Below are 12,370 nucleotides of genomic sequence, written 5' to 3' on the forward strand. Positions count from 1 at the left end.
GGCATTATTAATGTTCTCTTGTTAGATGTTGGATTTTTTTTTTTGTATTCCTGTAAATATTCTTGAACTTGGCTCTGGAATGCAGTTACCTGAAAACCATTTGATACTTTGCGGCTTTGTTTTTTGGTATTTTTTAGGCAGGTCTGGAGAAGTACTCAGTTTAGAATGAAGTATTCTCCATTACTATGACAAGACCTTCCTGAATACTCTCTCCAGTGTCTGAAGACCTGTGAGGTCTTCCTCTAGCTGGTGGGAACAGTTCCTGTTCCTGGACCTGTGAGAATGCTGAGACTGTTTCCTCTCATCCTTTTGGATGGTAACTTTTATCAGCCTTGAGTAGTTTCCTTACATGTGTGCATCAATCAGTACTGTGTTCAACATTTAAGGGGACCCTCTGTACATTCTGTCGTCCAGCTCTCTCTTTTCTAGTCCTTGGGCCTATGAACTCTGGCTATTTTTGTGTCCTACTCAACTTAGGGAATCTTTGGTGCTCCCCCACAGTTCCCCTTCATTATTTTTTAAAATGGTCTGGAAACTCAAAGCACTGAGCTGAGGTGATGGTAAGAATCACACTATTTGTTTTCCACCTCTCAGGGATCACTTTTTTTGTTGTCTGATATACAGTGTCTTAAAAGTCATTTTTCATGTATTTTTATCTTTTATTTTCTTAGTTATTTCAGGTAGGAAGGCAAATTCAGTCTCCCTTTTACTCATTTTGACCAGAAGCAAATGTTAAGTTGTTCTGCTACTGATGTTTCAACCCAGGTACCCTCCCTCTTCTTTTCCTGCACCTTCTGTTCCTTACTTTAAAAATCTGAGACACATAAACATTTTACAGAATTCTACGTGAACATCAGTATCATCTTTACATTCCTGATCCTACTACTCAGTAACTGACCAATAAAATTGTCAGTAGTGAGCAGAAAAAGTTCAAATTCTTGTTCTGTTGCCCTCTAGCTGTATCTTGAACTTGTTTATGCTAAATACTGGTGCTTTTCCCTATACATGCATAGAAAGCTGAAGAGAAATCAGAAAAAGCAAATATATTCTACTGAGCTATACATTTGGCTTAACTCTGAGAATTTTTAAATTCTTAACTATGAAAAATATAACATAAAAAATAGAAAAATAGAAATGTGCTAAAAGTCTCACTTCTACAAACCATTGTTTTCTTTCTGTCAGTATATACCCTTCTATGTTTTATCTGCATCATATTTTGTACATGATATAACAAAAATACACTTTAATAATACTTTTTAAAATATTTTATTTTTTGAGAGAGAGAGAATGAGCAATGGGGAGGAGCAAAGGGAGAAAGAGAGAGAGAGAGAGAGAGAGAGAAAGACTCCCTGCTGAGGAGGGAGCCCGATGCAGGGCTCAGGCCCAGGACTTGGAGATCATGACCTGAGCCGAAGGCAGTCACTTCACCAACAGAGTCACTGAGGCACCCCATTACTTTTTTTTTTTTTTTTTAAGATTTTATTTATTTGACAGACAGAGATCACAACTAGGCAGACAGGCAGGCAGAGAGAGGGTGGGGGAAGCAGGCTCCCCGCTGAGCAGAGAGCCTGATGTGGGGCTCCATCCCAGGACCCTGGGATCATGACCTGAGCCGAAGGCAGAGGCTTTAACTCACTGAGCCACCCAGGAGCCCCTGCCTCCATTACTTTTTTTACTTAATAGAATTACATTATATGTGGCTGCATAGTGCTATAATTATCTTTTTTTTAACATATTTTTCATGTAAGCATGCTATGATTTATTCAGTTGTTTCTATAGTAAGGTAACTTCTTTTTTAGTTAATACAAAGAATAATTTCAGTGACTATCTTGACTTTCCTTTTAGGTTATTTTCTTGGCTAATCCCCTAAAGTGAGATTACTAGAGTAAAGGATATAAAGATATTTAATGTTATTGTTGCATATTACCAAATAGCTTTCTTAAAAGATTGTACCACTCTTCACCTTTACCAGCCTAGCTGAAAGTGTCAGTCTTAACAGACCCCTGTTAGCACTGTATATTATCACTTAAAATGAAATGTGTGGCTAACACAATTAGTGAAAATTACTTTTTATTATTATTCCTTAGTTTCTTCATTTCTACAAAGTGGGCCGTATTCCTTAGACTTGCCAAATAGGGGCATTTCTTTCTTCTGTAGGGGAGGAAGAGAGGTCTCAAAAACATATTCGTGACCCTGTCTTGGAGGGGTAAGATCATTGGTTTTCTTTCCGCTCCCTCTCCTGCATTCATTCACCAAATGTTTACAGAGCCTTTTCAGCAGGCCCGGTACTGTGCTAGGCTCTAGGGGTAGAATTTAGGAGAAGGCAAAGCTATAACCTCTGCCAAAGAAAGAGCCTACATTCTCTATGTGTGATTGGGAGTGGGCAAATCTGCCAGCTAAAGTGTTCCCACCACATTTGGAAAAAGCAGATTGTGTTTCAGCAAAGCATTAACTTGAAAATTTAAAAGGAACTAGTAAGTGTAGAAAAACCTACCAGAGGAACTTTTGATTATACTGACCTCAAGGAACTTTAGCAGCTAAAGAAAGACAAATCTAAAGAGGAAAGAGACAAACATAGCTACATTTTAGGGACAATAACATAATGCATTCTAATGAAAAATGCTTTCTAAATGGCTGTGACCAGGGACCATGAAGTTTTACTGGTAGAGAGAGGAGGGGGATGGAAACAAAATAAGAAAACTATGTAAGCAAGGCAGCTAGCAAAGGCGGACGCTTAACCGACTGAGCCACCCAGGTGCCCCGTATTCCTAAAATGATTTAGTTTTGCCTGGTTTTGAACATAATAAAAGTGAAATCATAATGGATGAGTTCTTTTGTAAGTGGTTTTTTGACTCAATATGATGTGTGTAAGATTCTTCTACTGTGCTGTGTGTAAGTATTGTTTGTTCACACTCATTGCAAAATGATCTCTCTATATAAATGTATATTTATATACACTGAGTTGTGTCCATCTTGAGCCAATTGTGAAGAACATGCTATGAACCGCCTCGTATATATATCTCTTGTTGCACACGTGTAAGACGTTGCGGAGTAGAATAGCTGAAACAGGATATGCACGTTTTCTACTTGGCTACGTGTTGCAAATTCTTTGCTAGGTGGTGGCATTAATTACCACTCCTACGACCAGTGGTGTTCTTGATGCTTGAAATCTTTGACAACATTTACTACTGTTATACTTCAACTTATTGCCAATTTGGTGTGTGTACAATGGTATCTCATTGTATTTTAAAATTCTTTTTAATTAAAAAAAATTTTTTCAATTTGACAGACAGCACTAGTAGGCAGAGAGGCAGGCAGAGAGAGAGAGGGGGAAGCAGGCTGTCGAAGCAGAGAGCCCGATGTGGGACTCAATCCCAGAACCCTGGGATCATGACCTGAGCCAAAGGCAGTGACTTAACGCACTGAGCCACCCAGGCGCCCCTGCCCCCATTACTTTTTTTACTTAATAGAATTACATTATATGTGGCTGCATAGTGCTATAATTATCTTTCTTTTAAACATATTTGTCATGTAAGCATGCTATGATTTATTCAGTTGTTTCGATACTAAGGTAACTTCTCCTTTTTTAGTTAATACAAAGAATAATTTTAGTGACTATCTTGACTTTCCTTTTAGGTTATTTTCTTGGCTAATCCCCTAAAGTGAGATTACTAGAGTAAAGGATAAAAAGATATTTAATGTTATTGTTGCATATTACCAAATAGCTTTTTTTTTTTTTTAAGATTTTATTTATTTATTTGGCAGAGAGAGAGATCACAAGTAGGCAGAGAGGCAGGCAGAGAGAGAGAGAGAGGAGGAAGCAGGCTCCCTGCTGAGCAGAGAGCCCGACGCGGGGCTCGATCCCAGGACCCTGGGATCACGACCCGAGCCAAAGGCAGCGGCTCAACCCACTGAGCCACCCAGGCGCCCCTACCAAATAGCTTTCTTAAAAGATTGTACCACTCTTCACCTTTACCAGCCTAGCTGAAAGTGTCAGTCTTAACATACCCTTGTTAGCACTGTATATTATCACTTAAAATGAAATGTTGTGGCTAACACAATTAGTGAAAATTGTATTTTTAAAGTAACATCCCCAATAACCAAAGTGGTTAATCATCTTTTCCTGTAATTTTTGGCCCCTCGTATTTTGTCTTTTGTGAGGTCCTTGCTCATTTTTTTATATTAATGTGGCATTTTTATTGATTCATTCTATGTTCTTTGTACTCATCCTTTGTCAGTTTTATGTGTTACACGACTTCTCCTAGTTTGTGACTTGAAAAATGATTTTTCACTTTCTTCATAGTGCCTTTTAACAATCAGAAGGTATTATTTAAGTGTAGTGAAATAGTCTTTTTCTTTATGTGCAGCACTTTCTGTCTCCACTTTTAAGATATCTGCAATACCCAAGATATCTTCTAAAAGTTTGTTAGTTTTGCTTTTCATATTTAGATCTTCCAACTGCCTGGAATTGATTTTGTATACAGTGTGGAATAGGGGTCCAGTTTTATTTTTTTCCACATAGGATATGTAATTTCTGAGCATCATTTATTTGAAAGAAAAGGTCCCACCGATCTTCAGGTCACCCCTGTTACATATGAAATACCCAGATGTCATATGAATCAGCTTTTTGGACTTTCTACTCTGTTCTGCGGTTCTGTGTTTACTCCTGGGCCAGGTACACTCTGCCGTTATTAGTAAAGGTTCATGAGCTTGATTCATTACAGGGAAAGTCCTTTCATTTGTTACTGTTCTTAGTTCTTTAATATACAAGATTAAGATAGTGCTTATGTTTCTTTGGGCCTACCATGACTCACAGAAAAGAAAAGCCCATTTCGTGGACAATACCTCTGTTTCCAATAACAGGGCCAACTTCCTCATTAGGCATTGAAGGCACAGTGCCTTGGGTCCATAATACTTTTAGGGGCTCATGAAAATGTTTTAATTTATTTTATAATCAGAAGAAAACAATGAACTTTGGGTTGAAGAAAGTACTTTAACATATAATACTAACTAGTCATTTTTATACCAACACTGTCACAAAACATATTTTTAAGTACTTTTCTAGAGGGAAAGGGCCCACCTAGGCAAATATGCCCAGGGCCCATAAAGTGGCCCTGCCTGATAGTGTTCTTAAAAATTATCCTGTTAGACATAAGGGCAGAACTTAGGTGGTCATCCCTATCCTGCCATATAGACTAGGGCATAAAAACATGTTTCGTCCTAATGGTAGATGAGCATATCAGCTTCATTTGGAAAAACTGTACACACCAGGAAATTAATAATTCCCCCAAATGCTAACTTAAAAATTTGAATAAAATGGAATATAAGTAATATCTATTTTCAGGTATTTGCCAATACTAGGGGTACAGGAATAAACAAGTGAATATAGTAGAGCTTCTAGTATCTAAAAGAAATACAGACAGTGAACAATTATAATTGGGAGGAATGTCACATAAATAGAAGTATGGTAGCAAGGCTGAGTTAATCCTTAGTTGCAAAATAGGTGTTATTTTTGGTTTATCAAATGAGGAAAGCAAGGCATAGAAGTGACTTGTCCCAAGTACCAGTGAATATATTCAGAAGTAATATTTGAATACCAGGACTTTGACTCCAAGCCATGTGCTATTTACCATGTCATAGTAAACTGTCAATAAATTAGAGTGTTTCACACTGAATAAGAAACAGAAATAGGTGGGGCGCCTGGGTGGCTCAGTCATAAAGTGTTTGCCTTTGGCTCAGGTCATGATCCCAGGGTCCTGGGATTGAGCCCCGCATTGGGCTTCCTGCTAAGTGGAAAGCCTGCTTCTCCCTCTCCCATTCCCCTGCTTGTTTGTGTTCCCTCTCTCACTGTCTCTCTCTCTCTCTGTGTCAAATAAATAAATAAAATCTTTTTAAAAAATGAAATAGAAATAGAACAAAAACCAAAGGGTTCCTTCTTTCTCTATTTAATCTTTTTTCCCCTGTATTTATTTAGGTATATTCACATATCATAAAATTTACCCATCTCAATTGTATACATCAATGATTTTTAGCAACTTACCAAATGGCACAACCACCATCATAAATCAGTTTTAGAACATTTTCATCATCCCCATAAGAACCCAAATGCCCATTTTCAGTTATTTTCCATTCCTACCCCCTGGCCTAGGCAACCATTAATTATTTCTTTTGTCTATAAGTTTGCCTTTTCAGGATATTTCGTATAAGCAAAATCTTAGAGTGTATGATCTCTTTTGTCTGGTTTCTTTAATTTAGATAGTGTTTTTGAGGTTCTTCCATGATTTAGGATGTGTCAGTAGTTTGTTCTTTATTATTGCCTAACAGTATTCCATAATTAGATGGATATGTCACATTTTTGTCTATCCATTCATGCGCTGATTGACATTTGGTATTTTTCAAATTTCAGCTATGGCCAATAATGTTGCTATGAACATTTATATGCAACTTTTTTTGACGACATGTCGTCACTTCTCTTAGATACTCAGGTGGAATTGAGGGGTTATATAGTAGTTTATATTCACCTTTTGAGAATCTGCCAAAATATATTCCAAAGCAGCTGCCACATTTTGTGTTCCTACCAGCAATGTATGAAGGTTCCAATTCCCCCACATCCACAGACTCTTACTGTCATCTGTCTTCTTGATTATAGTCATTCTAGTGGGTAGGAAGTGGTATTCATTGTGGCTTTGATTTACATTTCCCTAATGACTAACGATGTTGAACATCTGTTCATGTGCTTATTAGCCATTTGTACATATTCTTTGAAGAAGTGTCTATTCCAAACCTTTTGTCCATGTTTCAACTGTATTGTCATCTTATTACTGGGTTCTAAGAGTTCTTTGTAAATTCTGGATACAAAGTCTTTATATTAAATATGATTCACACATTTTTCCCCATTCTGTTACTTGTCCTTTTATTTCCTTAATGTTACCTTTTTAACTGTAAAAATCCTGAATTTTATCCATTGTATCCATTTTTCCAGAAATAAATCCTTATATTTACAGTCAATTGATTTTTAAAATATTTTATCTATTTATTTGACAGAGAGTGAGAGAGAGAGAGAGAGAGAGAATCTGAAGCAGACTTTGCACTGAGTACAGAGTCGGATGTAGGGCTCGATCCCACAGCCGCAAGATCATGACTGGAGCCAAAACCAAGAGTTGGACATTTATCTGACTGAGCTACCCAGGCACTCCTACAGTCAACTTATTTTGGACACATGCAATTCACTAACAAAAAGATAGTTCAAAGACGGTGCAGGAATAACTGGATATCCACATGCAAAAAAAGATGAACTTAGATGGTCATTTCATACCATACACAGAAATTAACTCAAAATGGCTCATAGGCTTTAATATAAGAGATGAAACAATAAAACTTTCAGAAGAAAACAGGAAAGAGAAATTCAAGATCTTTGGTTAGGGAAAAAAATTTTTAATTGATTCCTGAATTCTTGTCCTGATATAACATAATACATGTATGTACATGTGTGTTTGTACATGGCATGTGAGCACAGTGTAGGTAGGTAACTGTACAGCCACCTTCAGTCAAAATGATAAACTATTTTACTGGTATTGTTAACTAAAATTTGAATTATCAGTGACATAAATATGTTGAAAACAATATGCTAGGGATAAGTGGCAAGCTAACCAGAACAGAAAATCCAGAGCTTGGCAGGTAGAATTCAAGACAAAGCTGTGTAAATAGTAAATTAGTCCCTTCTTCAAATACTATACAATGTGTCTACCTATATTTCAGGCTAAGAAATGTTGATTATAGGAAGACACTGACTGCAGACTGTCTTCTATAAAAGGAAGAATCTTTACCAACTCGGGAGATACTGCATACTCCAATGTTTGCAATGATTTCATAACAGTAACATGAAATTTTAAAGCCTGTTACTTTCAGCATGTGTAGGAAGAAAGAAATTATTGTTGAAGACTCATCAACATAATTCATCAAGAGGAAAGTTTTAGATACAAAGCCTCACTTTAAAGGTACTTTCTTCAGAACACATGCCTTCTTTAATATCCATCACCCATGTTGTATTGAGCACTGGGTGTTACATACAAATAATGAATTGTGGAACACTACCTCAAAAACTAATGATGTACTATTGTTGGCTAACTCAACATAATAAAAAAAATTTTTTTAATTAGAAAATTAATTTCCATTAGAAAAAGGTACTTCTATTAAATTCTATGGATTGCACTTAAAATGGTCTTATTTTTAAAATAATTTAAATTTCTAATTTTTTAAAATTTAATTTTAATTTTAAAAAATTAATTTTTTAAAATTATTTATTTATATATTTGACAGAAAGAGAGAGAGAGCACAAGCAGGGGGAGCAGCAGGAAGAGGAAGAGGAAGTAGCAGACTCCCTGCTGAGCAAGGAGCCCAGTGTGGGTCTAGATCCCAGGACCCTGGGATCAGGACCTGAGCTGAAGGTAGACTCTTAACAAGCTGAGCTACCCAGATGTTCCTGTGTTGTTGTTGTTTTAAAGACTTTATTTATTTATTTTTGAGAAAGAAAGAGAGAGAGAGTGGGTGCACGAGCAAGGAGGAGGGGCAGAGGGAGAAGCAGATTCCCTGTTCCACAGGGAGTGGGACTCGATCCCAGGACCCTGGGATCAAGACCTGAGCCGAAGGAAAACACTTACCCAATTGAGCCACCTGGGCACTTGCACTTAAAAATTGTTAATAGCTTATTTCATAGTGAAATAATCACTTTCACCTCTACAAGGGATACACAAGAATATGGGCATTGATCTTGGCCACCTGTGTTCACTGTGAGTTAGTCAGTGCTCTACCTGTGTCTTTTCACGGCAATTGATAGAGTCTTTGCGAAAGCCTGAATCTTGATTTCCTCTATTTCAGAGCAATATTTGTTTTCAAAATATATTTTCTAATATAATTAAAACTGCATTACTGCTTGTTAACATTTTAATATATTTTCATTATTTTCAGGTACATCTGGTTATTTATATATCTAACTGTCCCTTTTAGGAAAAGTAACATGTTTTATTGTGCTTTTATCCCCCATGTGAGTGGTTTTTAAATCACTGGAGCCATTGGTTGAGTGTTAGAACCTTACCTTCCAGCATCTGACAAGGGTTTTAGAACACAACAAATGTTTCATATGTTTTTGTTGTAATAAAGTAAATATTCACTTTTTAAATACTATAGTTTTAAAATCACATTTCCCTAGGCCCATGGTCTAATGGAAGAAAATATACAAGGAAATCAACCAAATTACTACAATAAAATTCTAGGAGAGACATACAGGTTTATCATTATTATAATGAAATGCAATTGTAATGAAAGCTAATTAATGTTTCAATGCCAAGAGCCATGTGCCAACATTTTCTTTCTTGAATACCTAGTAGCACAATATTCTTTCATTCTGAAGAGATACGCTCTCTCCTCTTTAGCCTCTATCTAAATCTCTCAGACAATTTAAAAATCAGACTTTTACAATCTGGATGAAGTAGACTTAGCTGAGTGCAGCCACAGAGTAAGAAGAGCCCCAGATAAAGTTAGCCTTCCTATCATAGCTACCATTGCTAACATCTTCTAATAACTATGTACTTCTTAAAAGCAAGCAGAAACAATTTGCCAGCTCATCAGAATTCCACATGAATCTGAAAGAGGAATGCTAAGTAGTGAAATGGATGAAGACAGCCTTTTTCAACTTGTTGAGAGGACACTGGCAAAGCACATACATTGTGAAGACTGCATATCAGATGAGTAAAATGGGTACTTTACCAAAAACAAGTGAACTGAAAGACAATTCACAGATTCTTTTAAAATACTTTCTTCTTGCCTAAGATATAACCTAGACTGGTTCTAAATAATTTTCTCAAATACTATCTGCAGTGATCTTTTCAGTTACAGCCCTCCAGCCCTTCAGCCACCTGGAAACATCCAGTCCCACCTGGAGACTTATCCTGCCCTCAGGGCCTGGGCCAGTGCTGTCCTCTACACTGGAGGAATTTTCAGAAGCCTTAGACTAGAAACTTACCTGCTCAGTGTCAGAGTGGCTGTTCTGCTGATGCTGCTCTGATACTGTAACCCAGCTTCAGGCACTAAAATTTTATCTGGTTACTTGTAACCAAGCCTCTATCTTGAACCACTAGAAACTTGATCCTGGATTCTTCCATTGCGATCCTTAGTCCTGCCTTGGGACCTTACTTAGTATCCTGGTGGGTGCCATATACCCTGTAATGTTCTGTAGGCTTAGTTTGGAGCCCTACCCTGGAACTCGCATCTTCCTAAGTTATGTCCCCAGTATATGCCACCTGATAGCTATGACACAGACTTTTCTCGTGTCTGGATTTCTACCTATTGCCCACTGTCCAGCTCTTCTAGAGACAGGTTCGATGTTTGACCTAATTTCTTACTCTAATAGTAACTCGGGTAATACCTCCATTTAAAAATATTTCTATTCAAACCAGTCCACAGTAAGTTTTAAATGCATCACTGAATACACATCTGCTGCTCGAAATTCCAAAAGAAAACATCCCATACCTGTCTGAATGAATCCTGATTTGTATCCATTGGTTGTGCCATTTTCCGGAGTCACAGTTGATGATACTGAAGAGTTTGGTTTCATAGAGTGGCAAGTAGCAGAGGATTGTCGGCTTCTACATTCTGGGAAGGAGTAAGAATCACATTATGGGGGGAGACCAGCCCTCTGTTAAAACAGGTAATAGAAAGGCAATCTATATAATCTATAAAATAAACCGCGGCTCCTTAAGGGGCAACCACATTCCTTATCAGAGATGCTCCTTCCTCAAATTCTGATTCCAACAGAATGTTCAAGAGGGTGAATTCAGTTTGTCTTCCTAAGGCCACATGTCATGTTTAGAAGGACAAAGAAAAAAAGATGAGACTTTTGTTCTTCACAGATTAGTTACCAGGAGAAGAATTACTCATAACCAATGTAATCATGCATGTTTTATGGATAAGACTGAGGCTAAAATATTGGATGGGTATATGTATGTGTGTGTGTGTGTGTGTAAATAAAATCTCCAATAAGCTTTCAAGTGTCAGTTAACCTCCTATTAGGATGGATTTAAGTGTGCAACAGGAACCTAGACTCCATGGAGGCTGCTTTCGACATTCTCACCTTGACTTTATGTCCAAAAACTGAACCAAAGAAAAATGTATAGGTAGAAGAGAAAAATTTCAAATGCTCAAATTCTTAACATTCTTAGTTTTTATTAAAGGAAATAGATATATAATACTCAAGGATATCTCTGATCATGTAATACCAAGCTTCATTTTAGGTAAGCCAGTATTCATAAAGCTCTCCTGTAATGCTTTAATAATATTTTGAACTGAGCTTGATAACAAATACTATGATACCCCATGGGGCTGTAGCTTCCAACTAAATTATACTACATGTTATAATGTATTAGACTTCAAAGGTAGCATGTGAAAAAGAAATATAAATGGTTGCAAATGACAGTTTGCATATAGAGGGTCCTTTAGAGAGTTTCTAAGTTTATCAGATATGTGCAAAGGCTGGTAGCAGTTTCCCATAACCTTCATTGCTCAGAACTTCCTTGAAGAGCTACGGTACTTTGGCCTGAAAGGATATCGCCACATTATGTATAATATATGCATAAATTTATATTGATAATATATGTCTGCATATCTGTATATATACATGCATACACAATTCTACTTCTAAAGTCACAACTGATATAAATATGAGGCCTCGGATCCCTGGCTGGCTCAGTTGGTAGAGCATGTGACTCTTTTTTTTTTTTTTTTAAAGATTTTTTTTATTTATTTGACAGAGAGAGATCACAAGTAGATGGAGAGGCAGGCAGAGAGAGAGAGAGGGAAGCAGGCTCCCTGCTGAGCAGAGAGCCCAATGCGGGGGCTCGATCCCAGGACCCTGAGATCATGACCTGAGCCGAAGGCAGCGGTTTAACCCACTGAGCCACCCAGGCACCCGAACATGTGACTCTTGATCTCAGGGTTGTGTGTACAAGCCTCATATTGGGTGCAGAGATTACTTAAAAATAAAATCTTTTAAGGGTACCAGGGTGGCTCAGGAGGTTAAGTGTCCAACTCTTGATTTTAGTTTAGGTCATGACCTCAGGATTGTGGGATTGAGCCCCAAATTGGCTCTGTGCTTAGCGGGGAGTCAGCATCTCTCCCTCTGCCTCTCCCTCTGCTCCTCTGCCTTCCCCCTGCCTCTATCCTGCTCACACATTAAATAAATAAATAAATCTTTTAAAAAAACTATAAAGAATAAATAAAATCTTTAAATTTTTTTTTTAAATGTAAGACTTCAAAAGGATTATTGCATCTGTCTTGGAACATGCAGCCATTTCCTAAGGACTTATTTAATGTCATT

At 37.3% G+C, this 12,370-nt stretch overlaps 1 protein-coding gene across 9 annotated transcripts in view; it reads right to left on the reverse strand.

Moving 5' to 3' along the window:
* The window catches only part of GREB1L (GREB1 like retinoic acid receptor coactivator), a 272,164-nt gene that overhangs the window by 103,696 nt on the left and 156,098 nt on the right, over window positions 1-12,370 (reverse strand). For all 9 annotated transcript variants that reach the window (XM_059138916.1, XM_059138915.1, XM_059138914.1 and 6 more), the window contains one exon: window positions 10,528-10,650. In XM_059138916.1, the coding sequence (XP_058994899.1) occupies window positions 10,528-10,650 (123 nt within the window). The remainder of the gene's footprint in view (window positions 1-10,527; window positions 10,651-12,370) is intronic.

The sequence above is a fragment of the Mustela lutreola genome, chromosome 11 (assembly GCF_030435805.1).
Source record: "Mustela lutreola isolate mMusLut2 chromosome 11, mMusLut2.pri, whole genome shotgun sequence".
Lineage (NCBI taxonomy): Eukaryota > Metazoa > Chordata > Mammalia > Carnivora > Mustelidae > Mustela > Mustela lutreola.